The sequence below is a fragment of the Cynocephalus volans genome, chromosome 2 (assembly GCF_027409185.1).
Source record: "Cynocephalus volans isolate mCynVol1 chromosome 2, mCynVol1.pri, whole genome shotgun sequence".
Classification (NCBI taxonomy): Eukaryota; Metazoa; Chordata; class Mammalia; order Dermoptera; family Cynocephalidae; genus Cynocephalus; species Cynocephalus volans.
This window is the reverse complement of record NC_084461.1, coordinates 94,155,828-94,177,866: the sequence shown is the minus strand read 5'-3', so window position 1 is coordinate 94,177,866 and position 22,039 is coordinate 94,155,828. Positions and strand designations below refer to the sequence as shown.

Here is a 22,039-nt window from a genome sequence, read left to right as displayed (position 1 = left end):
GTTACCTCTGTATAAAGAAAATACATCCAGAAAGACTTCAGTTACTAGTATGAGTTCATGTATGAAGCATAGTGCATTATGGATATTCTGTAATCAGTTGATTCCCAAATTTAGCAGGTAGCTTTTAGGCTCCATTAAGATATTCAAGTTTTCTTCTTAAAATTGTATTAAATATATAGTCATGACTGTCCACACCTTCCACATCCTGGGTGATCCCTTGATGAAGTGCTGGGACCATGTGAGGACTGGATTTAGGGGCATCTTTCTTTCCTTCCGTTAGCTGTTGGGAAGGTCAGGTGATTTCCTCCTTTGGCTATGTCCAGCTAGAGATCTGAGACTTGATGCCAGGGAGAGGAAACCAGTGTGTTTTTACCACATTCAAAGAATATACTTTTGCTTCAGACAGTGATGAATTTTTGAAAGAAGATAGGCTAATAAGCTGTAGGAGCAACAGTTTCTTTTCTGCAGAGCCCCTGACTCAGAGTTTATTGTAGAGGACATCGTGGGAAGTGGGTAAGTGCTTCTTACCTCTACATTATCTTAGTTCAAATCTTTCCTTCAGATTCTCAAGGAATCACCTGCACGTTCTAGGAGCTCTTCAGTCAGAGGCTTTAGACTGGGAGGTCTCAGCCTGAGCTGCACATTGGAATCTCCTGGGAGCTGTAAAAAAAACCAATGCCTGGCTCCCTCTCCACCAAGACTCTAACATAATTGGTCTGGGATCTGGCCTGGGCTCTGGGATTTATAAAAGATCTCCAGGTGATTCTAATAAGCAGTGAATTGACCACCATTGTATTCTTGGTTGCAGGCAAAGTTTAATTCTTCCTGTGTCAGTAAACATATATCATATATTTATTATATATGATTCATGGTGGAGTTCATGGCAGAAGGCCTTGGTTTAACCAAGAAAGGAAGAGGGAAGAAGAAAGGGAATGTGAAGTTGCTTATAGAAGGGAGAAAAGGGGCAGGGTGCTAAGCTAGGAAGCTGTGCCCTGTCACTGAAGAGAAAGAGGTGAGAGATTGTAAAAGGGGCGCCAATTCCTGGCCCCCTGCTCTAACCATAGGAAACCTCAGCAGAATGTGGCATGTCACCCAAATAGGGACGTGAGAAGTCCTGCTGTGAAGGGAGGGAAATAGAATCATAAAAATCTATGTAGGCCCACGAAGAGCTGGTATATGTTGTTGGCTGTACAGGTTCCTGGAAAAATCAATGTATCGTCTGCTCTTTTATTCCCTTCTTAGTGTCCTATTTAAAACATTCTAAAGTGCGCTTAGATGACACATCTCATTTACACACAGATTTGGGGTGTTACTGAAATTCGTATAACCCTTATTTTATCCCTTTTAGTATATGCCTATCTTGGAGCCTGTGGTCACTAGCTGAAAGAGTGATGGGGTCTGTTTGAATATTCATTGTCCACAATGACTCTTCCTGGCACCTGGCAGATGCCAGTTTCCATGGATATCCAGTACAGTTTCCTGGAGGGCCCAAAAACTCAGAGAGAAGCAGACTCCAGAGGCATATTGCCCCGGAGACAACACTCCTCTGGGCTGCCAAGAGTCAGCCTCTGGGGCTGTTAGCAGTGAGTGACATTGCCCAGGGAGTCTGAAGAGTGACAGACCAGCGTGAGGGCCAGAGTCCTGAATTAGGAGGTAGGAGCTGAGTGTGCTATTTGAGACACCCTCACAGATGTGCTGTGGGCACCTTAGTTTTCCCACATGCAGACGGCGGGGGGGGGGGGGGGGAACTCTGCCATTTTCTCTGCCCCTCCCTCTCCTCAGAGCAGAGCTATTTGAAACAATTTACTTCATTTATATATTTGAGTTTGTTGGATGGGGCAGGACAGACATAGCTTAGCTTACAAAGTAAAGGACTGATTAATTTTATTCTAATAGCAAAACTAAATTGTTTCATTCTAGCTCCTGAGCTAATTTCCTTTCTCCTTGAATAGTGTGTATGTATTTAGTGCATGTGGTACACAGGCTAACACCTCTTGTTCTTCAGACGTCCCCTTAAATACCACTTCTTTTGGAAAGCCCTTCCCAACCCTCCTGGAGAAGGTCAGGTACCTACTCTGGGCTTCCTTCCATGGCAACCCGCACTTTCCCCAGGCTTTATTGTTGCTGATGAAATTGTCCCTCTCTCCTGCTGGTTTGTAAACTTCAAGAGGGCACAGACTATATCTGTCTTGCTGACCTTCCTGCCTCTGGAACACGGGAAAATGTTTTGACAGGAGAGAAAGCAATGCCAGTTTTTGGCACAGTAGCAGCCGGCCCTGTTGAAAGGCCCCTGCAGCTTCTTCATGTTTCCATCATGCTTCAAAGTCCCAAGCAACTACAGCTCCACAGCAGAATATTCCGCAGGCAAGTGAGATCTATTACGATTTACATTCCCACAGAGCAGCCATTTTGAAAAGATTGTCAAGGACTTTGAAATGTATTTATATGCAATCTTTTTTTTTAGTGTTAGATAGAAAATGAATGTGAGTAGACATTTTACAGGGTTGGTGATCAGCTGAACCCCAGTCTGGCACTTTCAGCACCACATCGTGTTACCTAGGTGCCAGGGCAGTGTGGAACAGTTCATAGAGTACTGTGTGAATCCAGCCCTGGCTGTCTTTTATCAGCCGTATGATCCTGTGTGAAATACTAATTCTGTCTGATCCACAGTTCATCTGTAACAATGGGTATTAATGCTTAGATGCCTGGAAAATAGTAGAAGCTCACTGAATATTTTTACCTTCCTGTCTTCCCCTATCCTTTCTAGAATAGAGGCATACTTTTATTTTGCCTTATTAGTCACTAAGATGAAAAATTAACAAATTGTTTTCATGTATTTTGCCGAAATAAACCATACTAAAGGGAAGAAAAGAGTATGATTGTCTCCTACCACATGAGAGACTACTACTTTGTGTTTATCAGTGGAGCATGAGGCAGTTTGGGTTGGAGAATTCCTCCTTGTCTGGGACTGTACCATCCGTTGCATGCTCCCCAGGGCAACAGATGCCAAAGACACAACCAACCAATAAAAGAAAGCCTCTCAGATTTGTTTGTCCCCAGGTGGGGGTGAAGACATCAACTCCTGAAGCCCAAGAAATCAGAGGGTAGAAATAACATTGCTTTGAGTCAGGAAACCCACCCATAGTTTCCTCTCTGCCACTTTTGATAACTGTGACATGAAAAGGTACCTTAAATGTCATAAAATTTTCAAATCTTTTATTGGGCCCTCCTGGGCCTGATACCCTGAGCAGGCTGCTGATGCAGCAAACTGAAGTATCAAATCTTCTGAACTATATGTGTTTTTGTAAAATTTTGGAAACCTGTTCACGTCCAGAACCATTAGCATGTCTCTCAGTTTACATACACAGTGTGGTGTGTCATTGATCTCCAATAAGGAAGGTTGCCATCAATTAATCCAAAGTATAGCTTAGTCATTTCTTGAGTGCTGCCTGACAGCCAGATGGCCCAGCAAAAATTACTGAACCCCCTCATGAGCTGCTTTGGTCTCCTGTAAAAAATTATTGGGGACTCCAGGGAAGGTGTATCTGGACGGAAGTGCCCAGTGATATCAGATGGAAAAGACGGTAGCTCAGAGAATTACTGTGGGTATGAACTTGAAAGGATTAAAGGAGTTTGGGGATGCCATAATATCAAGACTTTAGAGACTACTACCACTGTAGCTGGAACAGTCTGGGAACAAGGTGAGCTTATCTGTGCAATTTCTGCTGCAGGATTATTTGGTACTTTTTAATTTATTCAATATATATTCATTGAACAACTCCTATATTAACATAGCCAACAAATATTTATTGAGCATATACAATGTGCTAGGCATATTCTAGGTGCTAGAGATTTGGCAGTGAACAAGAACAACAGAAACTCCTGTCTCATGGAGCTTCTATTCTAATGAGGTAGGAATACACCAAACGGTGTGTGCAGGTCTGAAAACAAAGAGATGACTACAATACTCGTTCTTGTCAAGGAGCTTACAGTCTGGTGATAATGTAGCACATTTCATTGATGTTGGTATTTTAAAAAGTGTTCACTTTTTGTAGAAAAACTTTCTCCATTAAAAAACAAGTGACTTTAAGTGGTTTATTCTTAAGTGTGATTTTATTATATTCGGACATCAAATATTTCGCCGCTACCAAGAAACGTGTCTTATTTTATAATGACTCACAGAGGAAATATAAATCACATAATGTAAATGGTTTCTTCAGCAAATTTTATCAGAAATTATATTTTTTGAACTGTAGGTATTACTGAGGAGATAATTTAGGCCTAGGCTTACACTTAACTGGAACTTTCTGGGGAAAAGTATAAGATAAGGAGGTAAAGAAACAGTGATGATCTAGACAAGTCAGTTAAGCTGAATCTGAGACTCTGAAGGTTCTTTCCTCACCCTTCCATAGTAGCGGCAGCACTATAATGAAACTATGGTGTGATTTACCTTAATTAGCATAGCAATTTGCCTCACATTTTCAAAAAGTGCTAATAGATGTTAACTCAAAATAGATTAAAATACCAGACAAATTGCTACTACCTTAGAAAGAGTTATAATAATTTTGAAAAATGTAAATTATGGTTATGCAGTCTTTGGAGAGAACTATAAAATTCAATATTTCTTATATTTTTTTTAAAAAACTGATGGCACATGCTTTTTTCCCTTTAATCACAGTAATTTCTTCAAATGACATGCTGCATATTTCTTTAGGAAGATAGACCGCATTTTTGAAATCTCACATGTAGTATAGCAGTTGTCACTGATAATTTTCAGTGAGAGGAAAAGAAATTGAATATAGAAAACCATGGAACGTGGGGAAATTAAAAAAGAAAAAGGAAAACTCATCTTTTGTTCCTTTTTTATACTACATCCAGTTTATGAGTTGAAACAGAGAATGATTCTTTTCATTCTGGCTAGTGGAGTTGTGCTGACAAAATGTCTGTAGAAATGTATTCGTAGGCATAATGATTTAAAATGCCTAGGACTCTCCTGGTGTCTTACACTGAACTCCTTCTCTATGACACCAAAAGACTTAACGGAGTCTACACACAGAAGAGGTGAGTGTTATTTGTACTTCTGAGCAGTAAATGGACATACCTTTAGTATGGAATTTGTCACACTATATCGCCAAGAGACATTACAAGTAAAAGACAAAAACTTCCCTAGTGGTAGCACATGTATTTCCCTTGAATAACTTCTACCCAATAAAGCCCTAAAATGGAATATTTGTATTTTCCCCAGTGCTTGGTTTTCTAGAATTTACAGAGTACGATGAGCAAAACTGTAGCTTAGAAGACATTATATCCACAGAGGAATATTGGTGCCATTTTCATGCAGCTACACAAAGCCAAATTATTATCTACTCCTGCTCTTAACCTATGAAAGCCAGAGAACTAACACACCATCATATATATTCCCAATTACAGGTGTACCTTACTTTATACTAAACAGACAGATAAACTGAATTTTGGTAAAGCAAAAGATATATAAAATACATTAAGGAGCTGACAAAATAAATTAACCCTAGTATGAAAGTCTTTACTAAAGTGAACAATAATCCCCTAATTTATATACTTTATAAATCCATATATTCAAGTATCAAGTTTGTGTAAGGTGAATTGGATACCTCTTCCTGGAAAACAGTTGTCGCATAGAGATATTTTCTATTTCTAAAAACTGGTCCTTCAAAACAAATTGCCTGTCAACTCCTAGGTACAGACCTTTGTACAGGCCCGTGTGTAGACTGGAAAAGATGTACCATAGAAAACAGTCTCTGTCTTTATGGTAGGTTGAAATATTTTCTCTTTTCCATTCCTTTCTCATCTATTTTTAGTTAGTAGTTCCTTGAATGCTAAGTGGCCTGGACTGTGTTTACTTCCTTTGCAATGAAATGCAGATTTTCCAAGGATTCTCCTGACAAAATGACTTCAGCTCTCCCTTAGTGAAATCTTCGTCCTTCCCAGTTTGTTTATGGCAGGAGGGAGTAAGGTAACCTAACTGCAGGATGGGGAACACTAGTTAAAGAAAATGGAGAATTTCCTGATGGTGAATATTTAAAACCTGGACTATGTTATTAAGGAAAGTTCTGGAATCACCTCCAGAAAGCATTAAGATAAATACTTTGTGTATATGAATTATGTTCTAAAGTTTACTTCTTGTCCTGTAATTATTTTATTTTAAACATTATAACTAGTGTTATCAAGGTTTATTTCTGAGATATTTCAGAAGTGAAACAGTATTGATCAGCACTATAGAGAATTGGTCGCCCTAAGGTATCATTGATTAACTCTTACAGTCAATAACCATTTATTGAGTGCCTACTGTAGTGATGATAAATTTGGGGAGCTTTTAATGCCAGTCACAGTGTTAGGCATATTATTGCATTTAATCTTTAGAATAATCCAATGACAAAAATCCTTTTATCCTGTCTTTACAGTTGAGGAAACCAAATCTTAAGAAGTTAAGTGAAGGCAGGATTCAAAGCTGTGTCTGGTTGGCTCCAAAGTCCATAATAAGAACCACAGTTGCCATGTTTGTTCTCTACTTTGTGTACAACTTGATAGCTTTAAAGATAAAAGGCAATCTCTGGTCTCCAGAGGCTTTTATTCAGGGGAAGAGATAGGCAAGTGAAGAGATGATTGCGATATAGTATGAGAGTGCTCACACAGAGGACAGGCCTTGCAGGGCACCTGCCATGTGTGCCTAACCCAGCCTAGTCGGGAGAGGGCATTGCTTATGGAGGGCTTCCCTGAAGAAGGGATTATTGAGCTGATGATGAGTTCTTCAGGAAATTATTGGTCTTTGTGATTAGTATGTTAGTAGGTCACTTTGCCTTGCTCCTGGGTTTCTATCTTTTATTTGTAGTTTGCTATTTTTTTTTATCATTTATTCACTAACAACTATGCCTGGCTTGTGGATACAAAAATGATCATAGCTCTTGTAGATCTTACAGTGGAGCAAGAGAAATAGACATTAAACAAAGCAATTATAAACTTAGTAATATAATAATAAGTACTATGAAGGAAAAATAGGCAGTATTGGAAGAGTGAATGACCCGGAAGCCTCACCTAATATGGAAGTAGGGAAGGGGCAGTGATAAAGGTTTCCTGAGGAAATGACATTGAAACTAAGAACTCAAAAGTAGGCATCAGAAGGGGGTATAATGGGGAAGTGGATTAAAAAATATTCCATGCAAGAGAACAGCATATGCAAAGACTCTGAGACCAGAAGGAACTTGAATGGCTTATAAAACTGAAATTAGGCCAAGTGGCCTGATAGTGTCAAAAATATATTAGAGAGATAGGCAGGGCTAGATGATGCATGAGCTTCTAAGTGTACTATAATAAGCTGTCTCAAACAAGACTTGGAGTATACATTTAAATTAAAAAACAAAAAATCATATTGCTGAAAAATTATCTTAAGACTATCAATTCATATTCTCAACTCTAATTTGTATATCATTTTTTCTTTTTTATTTAAAATTATCTTCTTGTTTTTGAAAACAAAATGTTATACATCATAGTTATATCACAAAAAGAATTAATTGCATGGCTTAGTTGAATTTGGAATAAAAGTTGATTTAAATACAAGCAAGTCTTGAACAGAGAAATTTTCTGACAAAATATCTTCAATACAGTGTTGAAATATCAAGTCTCAATAATAAAAAAAAAAAAAGATTGATATATAACATAATTTTCCAGATCCCCCAGAAGATACCATGTTATTTCAGAAAAGTGCAAACAACTGAACTCTATGGTCGTCATACTTCTAAGCAGGATTTCAAAGCAAGCAGCAAGGGTTTGATGTTGCTTTACGTTTTCCTGGTGGTCCTGATCTTTTTAAATAATGAACATCAGAAAGGATGCTCAGAAATGTGTATCACAGGTACCTTCTTTCAGACTAGCTTACTCAGTATAAATGAAATATTGATGTATTTGAAAATGCCCAAGTGCTCAATAAAGATTTTAAACAAAGCTACCTAAAAGTTGTGGTTCTTAGGTTAATCATTTATTTATCTAAAGGATGAAGGAAGCTGTCTACTTCTGTGATATGGACTGCAATCAGCTTAAAAATAATTGACAAATTAATCCCTTCACAGTACAGCAATTGTAAAGGTGTTAGTTTTAATTAGGCCTGTCTGATTGCCTTGTCTAATCAAGAATCAAGGTGGTATCTTTGATGGTTAAGGTCTACTGGGGCCATCCCTGACTTGCCAGCCATGTATGTTTTAATTATTGATTCCTCACATTGCAGCCCTTTTCACAAAGGGACTTGAAGTTTGCACTACCTTAACATTTAAAGGGAAGAAAAATAAACATCTTCCCCAACACACCTATCTAGAATCTTGTGTATTCTCTCTCCAATTGTACAGTTTTCATCCTAAAAAGGTTGATGATGAAATCAAATGCACATTGGAATCCTATCTTACTGCTTCCTTACCTCCCAAGGACTAGATTTTCAATGCACATTGTTAAGATCTTGTCAAGTCATGGTCATTTATGCTTCTAGAAAACACATTTGATTTCTTTTTTTTTATTTTTATTTTTTTTTATTTTTTGTTGTTGTTGTTGGTTTTTCGTGACAGGCACTCAGCCAGTGAGCGCAACGGTCATTCCTATATAGGATCCGAACCCGCGGCAGGAGCGTCGCGGCGCTCCCAGCGCCGCACTCTACCGAGTGCGCCACAGGCTCGGCCCCACATTTGATTTCTTGATATGTCTTTTTTAAAAAATCACTAAGGACATATGTAGTACTGGAAAATCAGAGAGGTCAGACAAAAGGGGGCATGCATCTTCTCACAAAACACTTCCTCACATAACTAGGAAAGACTGAGGCGAGGGCCCCCCTATGCCCCAGTAAGCAGGCCACCAAACACCAGTGAGCATGGGCAGCTGCATGTTGCTGCTGGTCCCTGTGCATGATGGTTGTTTTTCTTTGGTTGCAGGTCAATGAAGTGACGGTGGAACAACTGGTGCAGCAGTACCCCCACATCACCTTCAGCACCGTCCTCCAGGACTGCAAGAGGACCTTGGAGAGAGCCTACCAGATGGGCTGGACCCCCAACATGTCTGCTGCCTCCTCCTGACACTCCTGTCCAGGCTTAGGTCCACTCGGATCATTCAGCAGGTCGCAGGGGAGTTGGAGATTTGGGGTGGGCAATCTCTTAGAAAGGTTTTAACTGTCACCTGTCTGCGTGTGTACCAGACTGTGTATATTTGTGTCTTGTTTGCATACTGCATAGCATAAGCGCAGTCGTTATTTGTTCCCAGGTGAGCTGGCTTTTTTTCTTGAAAATTAAGGATTAGAAAAACCACAAATCTTTTAGTTTTTAAGCTCAAAGGCTGATTTCTCTAAACAAATTTTTTTTAATGTAGAGTCAAAAAATTGGATGTATTATTTTGAGCTTCTACTTACTGACACTTGGAGATGTTCAAAAAAGAAGGCCTCCTTTTTTTGCTGGGATAGAATTGTGCACTTCTACTGATGGTAACCAGAACAGAAGTGATGTTGTGCTAATTAGAAGCCTGGAAACCAGTACTTTTCAAAATTCCAAGCACATACACACACACACGGGCACTCACGGTCTCTCACGGTCTCTCACATAGTCGCACACATGTGTGCACTTGCACACATGTGCGTGCACACACAGGAGGGCAGTTTCTTTCTTTCAGAGTGGCCTTCCTCCAGGCCACTGAGGGACTATGTCATCCACTGGGGTTCTGATTAACTCAGTGTATCCACAGGTGGCCAACTTCCTGTCTGGTTGTGATAAGGACTAGAGAGAATAAAGCCTTTTGTAAATTTTTATATGGAAGCAACAATCAGAATTCCCCTTGCCAGCCCACAAAAGTTAATTATTCATTATTGTACAAATGCATTCTGTTGAATACTAAATATTTTAGTTGGTTTTACGTTAACATTACGTTAGCTCTTATTTCATGGTTAGTAACTGGTTGGAATATATTTTAACGGTATTCGTAGTTAATCTTCGCCATTATCCATATTGAAGTCACCAATGTTATTAATGGTGTGCAGTTCTTAAAAGAACTACATACCATTTCATTATTCTGTTTATTTTGGTAATTATGAAAGTGTATTTGAGATTTTTAACATTAATAGGAGATTAATGAATGAGATACAAGTAGACAATCTTTTGTTACTTTTTTTCTTTTGCTTTGCTTTGAGTTGTAGGGCAGGTTTTTTAGATATATGCATGTTTTTATTTTTTGAATAGTTCTTAGGCTATTGCAAAGATCAATTGCTAGCTAATGTATGGGTTAAGAAGAAAAATTAGAAAATCTGGGTATGAAAATTCTGTTTACACTTGTCAGAAATAAGCATTATTTTGTTTAATTAAGCATTTCTTTGTTTAATTAAAGATTGCCAGCTTTCAGTTAAGACAATACCTATCAGTAAATGAATATATGTTTTGATTTCACACATCGTTGCAATTAATTTGTAGTAGAGACTCAGGCTCGCATAACCTTTCCTGTGTCTAGGTTTATAATCAAGACAGCAAGGAGCCTTTTTAAGCTAAAGAGTGATTATCTTTCACAATAGAACTAGAAACAAAACTCTGACTTGTGAATTTGCTATTTATTCTTTCCTGATGTGGACATAACTTATTTGGTCTTTTAACAAATATACTGAGGCTTGAATTTCATTTTCTATGTCTCAATATTGCTAAAATGATATTCACTGTAAGAAACAAAAGATAGCTTTACATTGGAATGCCATTTACTTATTTATAATGACTCCTTTTTTGCAAGCAACTGTTTCTTTTGATTATGTCAACAGGGTTCTCATATGGCACTTCTTTGTTTTTAACCCCAATCAGTTAAGGAAATCTAGTCAGTAAGTACAAAGAGTATTCTTCCCATTACTAAATGGGTTACTAATTTAATTCGAAAGGAATAAAATTTGTGTAAGAAAAAAGATGTTTACCATTAATAAACTATATTTTTTCTTACATATCAAACTGTATCATTTTCATATCCATTTTCCCACCATTGAAAAATATTATTTCACAATATTTTAACTGATTTTTAATCCAAAACTAATTTATAAGACAGTATGTATAGTAATAGTAGTTTGAGTGAATAAGCAAAAGTTTAATTTTTATATATGTCACACTATATTTTAAATAGTTAAAAAAAAGACAAAAGAAGCGAGAGTCATTTATGGATATAGATGGTACCATTTCAGTTCAAAGTTGTAATAATCTTTGAGGTGTTACAGTTTGGTTATCAAATGTTTTCAGAGTGTATATTTTTTTTCTTTTCAATGTTGCATTGTTTGAATCTAAAGTACAGCACTATAACATGCTTTAGCTTGGGGGGTGGGAAGGGTGGGAAATTGCACTTATTACCTGAGATGTTGACTAATCCAGAAAGCCTGATGCAACATAACCTGGAAAACTGCTTTGGTACATTTGTAGAAATCTATAGAAATATCATATCCAGCCTCAAAGCATTAATCTCAAAAAACATCCAGAAAAAGTATCACCATGAGTGATCCCGTGATGGTTGTTGAATGTGTTCTCATCAGATGCTTTGAAATGAGGCTTAAAATAATTTTTCTGGGCAATATAGAGTTTCTTTTTTTGCTTAGAATGTCATAAATACATGTGAACACATTTAATGCAGGGCTTTTTATCCTCTCCAAAATGTCAACAGTATTTTCAGAATAAAGAGTATGAAATATATTGCTGTAGTGGAAAATTCTGGTCCTTTGTCTTCAATGTCTTTTTGAGTGGATAAAGAAAATTCACCCAGTTTGTAGTTTCTATATTTCCGTGAACCTTTTGACCTTGCAATGGGTTGCAATAAAAGAGAAACAAAACGCTGTGTCTTTTGTTTTATTTTAGAGACAATGAATGACTTCCCTGGTGCTGGTTGTGTATGATGCATGCAGTGGTTCATGTCCTTGTATGTTTCACTACAGACTTCTGTGGGTTTGACTCACCCAGAATAATAAACAGGACTGGGTTTAGGAGGTTCTAATTTGGTCAGTGATTACTGAGATAAGAGTAAAACCTCAAGGGTTTAAAACGAGGGTTTAAAATCTCATTCCCTAAATAGTCATTCATATACTTAGCCATTTATTCAATTTTTCAAAAGTAATCATAAATAAATAAAACATTTATTGACTAACAAACATGTGCCAGGCACTGGGGATTTAATGAGAAATGAAACTCATTTCCACCCTCAAGTTGCTCATAGCCTAACAAGGAGGTGTTCTGGGAAACTAACAATGGCCCTGGCGTAGGATAGATGTAATAGTGGGCATATGTGTAGGGAGCACACCTAGGACAGAGAAGTAGTTTGGGGAAGGTAGCACTTCACAGAGGAAGAGCTTTTTAGTAAGGGGTGAAGGAGCAGCAGGAATTTACCAAACTTAACTGTGGTAAAGAAAGACAGGGCAACCTGGAAAGTGGAAAAATATGTGCAAAGTTGTGAGGGAATAAGACAGCATGGCAAGTCAGGGCCCTGAGAGTGTAGTAGGAGGATGTGTTCAATAGGGACAACGAGTGGGAAAAGGTTCTAGGAAAACAACGGTGACTCAAACTTTTCATAGTCTACTAAAGAGATTTTACTTGTAGGAAAGATCAGATCTGCTGGAAAAGGCTTGTCCTAAATTCTTTCAACAAGTAGAAATTTAAGTGTAGGACTTGCACTTCTGGCAATATGGTGGGAGCAAGATCCTAACAGATACTCTGCTACGTAACATCTAAAAATGTTCATTAAAAATTTCTTTACAACTCTTTTAAATGACTGGATTTGCCTGCAATAAAGCAAAGGAAAGCTTTCGTGGCCAGGAACAGAATGGGAACAGCAATCTAGAACAGGGGTTGACAAAGTATGGCCCCTGGGCCAAACATGGCCAGATGCATGTTTTTGTAAATAAAGTTTTATTGGAAAACCACACCCATTTGTTTTTGTATTATTCATGGCTGCTTTCATGCTATGGCAGCAGAGTTGAGAGGTTGCCACAAAGGCCATGTGGTTCAAAAGTACAAAATATTTACTATCTGGCCCTTCACAGAAAAATTCGCCAACCCCTGGTCTAGAGAAGTGGTTCTCAAAGTGTGGTTCCCAGACTAATCACATCAGCATCACCTCGGAACGTAGAAATACAAATTCTTAGGCCCCAATCCGGACCTACTAAACCAGAATCTCAGGAAGTAAGACCAAGGAATCTATGTTTTAGCAAATCCTCCAGGCAAGTCTGATGCATGTGTCAAACTTTTATCTTTAAAGAGGTAAGCCTGGAAACTATCAGAATGTGAGAGACTATACTGATCACCATATCCTAGAGAATGTGTAGAAGACTTTGGGCCAGTGAATAATTGAGAATAAGATCAGAGTTCATCTCATATAAAGCCTGGATCCCTGAAAAACTGTATCCTTTTAAAAACAGTGAACTAAAATAAAACAAATCAAAAAATTGAACAAGCACATAGTAAGGAAAATAACCATTCTCAGCCTTGGCTATCATGGATTTTTTTTAAAGGCTCCCCTACAAATTAACAGCCACTGACTAACATTCACGTGGACTTAGTAACTGAATCTACGTTGCATAGTTTGTGTTAATGATAATTATATTTTTAAGAGAATTCATGTCAGTAGTGCTCACAGCCTGACAAAAGCAGACAAAAGTCCTGAAGAGAGTTTCTCTTAATCCAGGCCTTGAAAGAAACCCCACATGTAGAGTGCCAGCAAATATCAACTCACAATCTAAAATAAATCACAGATGAAAACAAGGAAATAACCCAGCATTAGTAGTGTAAGTCATCAGAAACAACAAAAAATAGATCCACATCCTCAAAGACTTCAATAATAAATTTTCAGATACATAATACAAATTTAAGTATGTTTGATATTTTTTTAAAAAGTTATTTAATATTTATGGGGAAAAAGAAACTGCCAAAAATGAACAGATACATTTTTTAAAAGAACTAAATAGAGTTTTTAGAAATGAAAAATACAGTAGTTGAAAGTTAAAATGAAAGGCTTGAGTAGCAGAGGAGACATAGTTAGAGGGAGAATATATAAACTGAAAGGTAGACCTGAGTAAAGTAAAAAGAGAATTGAAGGAAAAAAAAATAGTCTTTTTCCTTCTGAATGGATAATTTCCATACTTAAGACTGAAGGTTAAGGCACATGGGGTACAGTGTGAGACTTTCCAATATATATGTATCTAATCTTGAAGAAGAAAAGATAGAATAGGGGAAAGGCAATGTTTAAAGAGACAATGGAGTTCCTATTCGTTTGTGAAGAAGAATGCAAAAAAGGGGTTTTGGAGGAGAATGCCAGAAACTCAATTTTGGGTGAATTAATCTTGAGATGCCAATTAGACATCCAAGTGAGTTTGTTGAGTATGCAGTTGCATATCAGTTCAGAGGAGAGGGATATAGATGGTATATAGATGGCATTTAAAGCCATGAGCTTGTCTGTAATCATTACCCTTGATCACTCATTAGTTTGTATAGAAAGAGAAGAGGTGTAAGTACGATGCCTTTGGCCACTCCAAAATTTGGAAATCAGGAAGATGAAGAAAACTCATTGAAGAAAATGTTATTAATGGTGTGCAGTTCTTAAAAGAACATCACAAGCACATCACAGAGTGAGAAGAAGCAAGAAAGTGGGGAGGTGCCAGGTTCTTCTAAACAACCAGCTCTCACAGGAACTAAAAGAGTGAGAATTCACTCACTACCCCCACACCCCAGGGAGAGCATTAATCCATTCATGAGGGATCTGCCCCCATGACTCAAAGAACTCCCAACACTGCAACATTGGGGACCAGATTTCCACGTGACTTTTGGGGGAACAACACGTCCAAACTCTATCAGCATCTTTGATAAGGGCAATTTTGGTGGTGTGGTGAGGGCAAAAATCCTACTGAAGTGGGTCCAAATTCTATGAGGCAAGTCTAACTTTATATCAAAACCACGCAATAATAGTATAAGAAATGAAATTTATAAGCATATCTTACCCATGGACATAATGCAAAAATCCTAAACAAACTATTAGCAAACACAATAGCCAAGTTAGGTTTAGCACATTGTCTTAGTCTGTTTCTTCTACTTTAACAAAATACCACAGACTGGGTAATTTATAAACGATAGAAATTTATTTCTCACAGTCCTGGAGGCTGGAAAATCCAAGAGCAAGACGCTGGCAAGTTCAGTGTCTGATGAGGGCCTGGTCTCTGTTTCCATGACAGTGCCTTGAATATTGTGTTCTAACATGGCAGAAAGCAGAAGGGCACTAAACCACCTTTTAAGGGCCCTACCTCTTAATACTGTTGCATTGCTGATTAAGTTTCAACAGGGACATCGGAAGAGACACAAACATTCAAACTACAGTACACATTAACAGATTAAAGTGAAAAAATGTATGTATGTTATTCTCAATATAGACAATAAAAGCATGCAAAAAAATTAAATATTCATTTATGATGAAGAATCTTAGCAAACTAAGAATAGAAAGAAATATCTTTAACATGGTATGGTTTGGTTTTTTTTACCAAAAACACAGAACCAACATCATTTCACATTGAAACATAAGAAACATTCTCTCCAGACCCCAAACAAGAATGTTTACTGTTACTACTACTTCTGATTGAAAAAATAAAGAATAAACAAATTGAACTATGTAAAGCTGACAGGAATTTCTACATAGACAAATGCCCCCAAAATCTACAAATTAGAATTAATAAGAAAGTATAAAAGCAAGTTGGAAATAGTGTCATTTACGTTCTGTATGCCAATGATGAAGTAGAAAAATGAAATTTCAAAAAGTGCTTTTTATAAAAGCAACAAATACATAAAGTAGCATGACTTTTATAGGTAAATTATAAAACTATATTTAAAGACAAAAAAATGTAGAGAGGTAACATGTTCATGGATAGGAAGACTTAATATCCGAAAGGTGTTATGTCAGGAGACAATTCTTGATGGACCTCTTACTCTTCTGCACATCTTGCAAGTTGCAAGCAGAGGTGATTGCTGCTTTGCTCTGGACTATCTTCTCAAGGATGTTTTTATGGTGAATAGCCTTTGAAGATATAGCATCTCCCTCTAAAGCAAAGGGCAGACATGTTTACTGTCCAGTGTAAAATTTTTATGTTTCCTAAGTTCAGTATTTCTCTCCTGTCATGCAACCTACTACATATACTGGTGTCACCCCACCCTCTTCATATTTTCCTGTGAAAATCGAGTCTTTGGAACCTGCACAAGAAAATGCTGATACTCTGGCTACAGCTGCTGCTGTAAGTAATAAAGTCCTTAGTCTTTGACCCAGGAGTCTTGTGTCTTCTGCCAGCATCCCTAAAATTGTGTCAGTCTGACCTATGAGTTTGCAACTAGAGTAGAATTTTAGACACTTCATGGTTTTTAACATGATAATTCTTCCCTAATTTATCTTTAATGTCATGCAATTCCAAACAAAATCCTAATCAGGTTTTTGGTGTTTTTTTTTTATCAAACTTAAGTTTATTCTTAAATTCATATAAATGGAGCAAAAGATTGAGTAGTCAAATCACATTTAAGAAACAAGGTGGTAGAATTTGCTCTGTCTGATATTCAGACCTATTATAAAACTATATTAATAAGTCATAGTAATTAAGACAATGTAGTGTAAGGGCTTAGGGATAAATAATCCAGTGGAACAAATTAGCTTCAAAGCATATCTAAACTGTGTTACAGAGGTGGCAGTGCAGGTTAGATTGGTTATCCCTATGGGAGGGGGAAAACTGAACTTGCATCTTTACATTTCACCATACACAAAAATTAATAACAGATAGACTAGAAACAAATATAAATGGCAAAAATCTTAAGATTCAAGAAAAAATATAGGACAATATCTTTAAGATATTATGAAATTAAGTTTTAAGACCTCAGGGTAGGAAATAAAAGATGAATAAAGTGCTAACCACTAGAGCAAAGACTGTCAAATTTGTCCATATTAAAATGAAGGACTTCTGCTCTTCAGAAGTCACCTTGAAGAGAATGAAAGGTGAGTCAAAAGCTACAAGAAAAGATATGTAACACAAAAAGCCAATAAAGGATCAGTATCCAGAATATATAAAGATGTTTGGTGAATCAATTAAACAACAACCTTCCCTTCATAGAAAATCCAATAGAAAAATAAGCAAAAGACCTGAATGAACATTTCCCAAAGGGGAAACACAAATGGCTAATAATCACCTGAAAAAAATGCTCGAGTTCATTTGGGTTCAAATAAATGCAAATTTAAAAAATACAAAGTTCATGCCCAATAGATTGGCAAAAAGTGAAAATCTTGCATTATCAAGTTTTGGCAAAGATATAGAACAATAAGAACGCTTACACACTGCTGGTAAAGTTGGAAAAGAGTTTGGCATTACTCTATACATGCACATACAGCAATTCCCTTCGTAGGTGTATATCCCAGAAAAACTCTTATGCATGTAAACCAGGAAGCATGTACCAGGATATGCATAATAGCATTGTTCAAAAGAGCAGAAACAGAACTTTTTTTGTATTTCATTCAATGAAACAGTAGTAAAAAATGAATAGATTATAGCTATATCTGAGTATGAATGACTCTTAGAGAAACGAATGAAAAAAGCAAGTCATGGAAGAATGCGTAAAACTGCAGCAAGTCAGAGAATAATGCATAAACATTTTATACAGTTCAGAAACAAGCAAAATTAAATTATTATTTAGGACACAAGCGAATTTAGACAAAAGGGAATGACTGAAAAATTTCAGAGTGGTTGTTACCTATTAGAGTGCAGGCAGTGGGCTGGGGTTATAGGACCAAACAAAGGGCTTCAAACAAATCTGTAGGTTCTATTTCATAAGGTAAAGGGAAGCTTCACCAGTATTTATTTTATAATATAACATATATGCATATAGAACATCTATATGGAATATTACATATGTAATATATTATTTCCATGATATTACACATGGATATGAACAAATATGTATTTATATTTATATATACATATAAATCTATAAATTTTATATTTATATGTATAAACAAAATTTAATATGTATAAATATTTATAATTTAATATGTATAAATACGTATATTCATAAACACAAAATTTAATATAAACATATAAAATGTATACATATATGTAATATACACATATGTGTATTTATATGCATAACATAAATGTATAAATTTATAAATACATACATAATATGTATATGCAACAAAGTATTTCACATCAAATATTCAAAATTAAAGTGAAAAAAGTTTGACCTTGTTTAAACCGACTGACTAGATACCAAGATTGCTAAACCTAGACACAGGTTGCCCACTGTTTGGGAGTGGAAGTTAGCTCTGTGCGAGCAGAGCTTACACAATCCCATGTCTAAGCAGATAGTGGAGCTGGGAGAACCCGGTAGGTTCACTCTTCTCCAGTACTGGGAGCATAACATTGCATAACTTCCTGGTTTCTATCTGACCCTCATTGGAATTCTAAGTGGAACAGCTGTCCATGTGGTTCTGAGACAGCTGTGAGAATTCATGTGGAATTTCTGTCATTTCATTAACACAGGAATCAAAGGACCACTACATTGTTTTTTAAAGCAGTGGGGGGCCCTTGTGTTATCACTTCATTTTTAATTACACCGATAAATCTCAGATCGAAACATTTTAGTAATACAGAGACTCATCTGATAATGTGATAATCTTTAGTTGAAATGGAAATACAGTTAGGCTCCAGTCTATCTATTTCACTACATGAGTAAACTACAATTATTTACCCATGCTACCATTGGTGGATGTTAGGTTGCTTCCTGTTGGGCATTATGCTTCTTAAAATTAATCCCTATTTCTTGAGATATTTAGTAAATGCAAATGCAGCTAGAGAGGCTTCTTCACTCCCTGAAATGCAACCATCTCCAGGAAATAAACTCCAGAAAACTAAAACAATCTCTAGGAAATAACCATTAAAAGCATCCCATTGCCTATGATTTTCCTTGGTTAATAAAACTATGTGGGAATGGCAGCAGTCCAAAAAAGAGAAACACCCAAAAGGACAGGCATTACTTGATTCTGCTCCTTTATTCACCATGTAAGGGAAGAAACATTTATGCATTTCTTGAATGTTTTACGCAGTTTGGCATCACTTGAAAGATCTGTAGATGAGAGGAGTCGAGGTCAAGTGGCCTGAGGATACTTGCCTAGACCAGGCTGATGGGCACTCACTGAGTTCATTTCTCTAGCCTGAAATCTCCCAGTGGTGTGGTTCAGGGTGTGTGTGTGTATGTGTGTGTGTGCGCACGCACACTCACGTTCCTACAGGCACCATCCAACCATAAATGATACCTACCGAATGCAGTCTATTCAGCCTTCTGTGATTAACATAATGGAAATGGAAAATTAGTCACTGAATAAAGGCTTTCTTTTTTTTTCTTTTTTCTTTTTCTTTTTTGTCTTTTTGTGACCGGTAAGGGGATCGCAACCCTTGGTGTGGTGTCGCCCGCACTGCGCTTGGCCAGTGAGCGCACTGGTCATTCCTATATAGGATCCGAACCCGGGGCGGGAGCGCGGCTGCGCTCCCAAGCTCCGCACTCTCCTGAGTGCGCCACGGGGCCAGCCCCTGAATAAAGGCTTTCTAAAAAAAACAGCCTTACAAATAGATGCTTCCTTGAATGGCCTGGGTGGCTACTGTGACAATGGTGATTTTTATAAATAATGCCAAAATGAATGAAGAAAGCTCATAAAGCTTGATTTTGTTGACAGAAATGATTCTACTTTATTTTTAAGCAACTTCTTGCAACTGAGTCACTTACTAAGTAGGAAAAAAAGGCTTGATAATTGGATTTAAATGAAGCTTTTACTAAAGTGTTTCTTCAATTCCAAATCAAAGATTGGATTACAGCACAGGATTCATGGATATGGAGAGGCAAATACGAGGCAGCTCACTTGTAGATAACTTAAATAATTGAGCTTAATGTGAAAATTAAGCTACTGGGCACCCCTCATTATTAGATAATTCAGATGGTTAAATTTGTTCTAAAGTAAACCATAAAATAGAAAACATACTTGTCTTAGAATAAATTTATACTGATGGATGTTTAGTCCACTTCCCTCCTCTTTCCCTGTGGCTGCTGTTGAATGTTACTGTCCCCATTACTTCCTAGTTTTTACAATTAACTGAAGAGTCTAAGAAAATTAGTGGTTAGAATCTTCATGCCTCCTAGAGCAAGTGATGCATTTGAACATGATCCCCAAATGTAGAATTGGGGAAGGGGGGAGACGATAGTGGCAGGGAGAATTAAATGAATTTTGTAAAACACTCAATGATGCTTTAAAATATTTTGTTGTGAAATATAACAGAGAAAAGTATTTAACATGTATATGCACAATTGTAACATGGTTGTGAAGCACAGCCCAGATCAAGAACTAGAACATCACTGGCACTCTGGAAGTCCCCACCTCACATAGCCTGCCCAGACCCAGGCAACTCCCTCTCTCCAGATAGAACCACTCTCCTGGCTTCTATGGAAATAATTTCCTTGTTTTTATTTTTGTTGTACTTTCTAATGTGCATCGTTAAAAATGTAGTTCAGACTTCTTTCCGGTTCAGTGGGTCCATGATGATGGAGTTGGGTGCCTCTCCCAAGGACCCCTGGGTCAAGGTGGAATATGCCTACAGCAACAGCAGCCTGGACCCTGGGCTTTTTGTAGAATGCACCCACAAGGGGAGTGTAGTGTCCAGAGCTAATAGCATTGGTTCCACCAGTGCCACTTCTGTCCCCAACACAGATGACGAGGACAGTGATTACCATCAGGAGTCCTACAAGGACCAGAGGCAGCAAGCACACACTCAGGCTGAGCAGAAGATGAGGGACGCCATCAAGAGAGGCTATGATGACCTTCAGACCATCGTCCCCACCTGCCAGCAGCAGGACTTCTCCATTGACTCCCAGAAGCTCAGCAAAGCCATTGTTCTACAGAAGACCATTGACTACATCCAGTTTTTGCAAAAAGGAGAAAAAAAAGCAGGAAGACGAGGTGTCCACGCTACACAAGGATGTCACAGCCCTAAAGATCATGAAAGTGAACTATGAACAGATTGTAAAGGCACAGCAGGACAACCCCCATGAAGGAGAGAACCAGGTCTCTGACCAGGTCAAGTTCAATGTGTTTCAAAGCATCAGGGACTCCCTGTTCCAGTCCTTCAATGCCTCCATCTCTGTGGCCACCTTCCAGGAGCTATCAGCCTGTGTCTTCAGCTGGATTGAAGAGCACTGTAAGCCTCAGACCCTATGGGAGATCATAATTGGCATCCTGCACCAACTGAAAAACCAGTTGTACTGACCGGCTCTTAGAAACCTGCAGAACAGTCAACAGGAGGCCCTTGAGTCTTTCTATCTGGCCACAGAGCTGCTGGGCCTATGAGATTGAACTACGACACCTCATACTGGTCAGCTGGTTTCTACTTGGTGTTTGGTTTTTCCCAGCCCCACCTCATCTTCAGTGGGGCTGGGGTGTTTGTTTTGTGAAAGCTTCTGATTAATTTATTATGTTGGCCATAAAACTCAAACCTACCCCGTCTTCCTCCTCCCCAAGGAAGTCCTCGGGATGGGGTTCTGCTCTGGGCACACCAAAGAGCCCCTGGCCTCTCAGCCCTTTCTCCAAGCCTCAGATTTCTGCTCATGATTTGCATATATTTGGAAACTGTTTGCCTCTGTTTTGGTCTCTTGGGTAACATTTGGCCCAAGTTTGGCCATTTTGGCAGTAGTTGGATGGGAGAAAAGGAGTATGAGGAAATACTCTCATAGCCACGAAAGGCCACCTTGTGCCTGGACTTGGGCTGTCTAGTCAGTCCAAGGTGAGGCCAGGGCGCTCTGGCCTGCTCAGGGCTGGGCTACCAGATCCCTTCCCTCTCCCTTCCTGTTCTCTCACCTCCTCCCTCCCTATCTACTCCTGCTTTCTGTTCCCATAGGCAGTAGCACTGCATAGCAAAGGCAGGTGTGACACAGCACTACATATTTGACATTTTTATTTTTCTAAACACCAACAATGC

General features: G+C 38.0%; 1 protein-coding gene and 1 pseudogene across 1 annotated transcript in view; both read left to right on the top strand.

Annotated features, from left to right (window-relative positions):
• Positions 1 to 11,003, top strand: part of FBXL17 (F-box and leucine rich repeat protein 17) — a 518,884-nt gene extending 507,881 nt beyond the window's left edge. Inside the window, exon 9 of the mRNA XM_063087474.1 lies at positions 8,949 to 11,003. Coding sequence (XP_062943544.1) covers positions 8,949 to 9,089 — 141 coding nt within the window. The 3' untranslated portion in view covers positions 9,090 to 11,003. The remainder of the gene's footprint in view (positions 1 to 8,948) is intronic.
• A 9,603-nt stretch (positions 11,004 to 20,606) lies between these two features.
• LOC134371096 (max-like protein X) lies at positions 20,607 to 21,330 on the top strand (annotated as a pseudogene).
• The last annotated feature ends 709 nt before the right edge of the window (positions 21,331 to 22,039 follow it).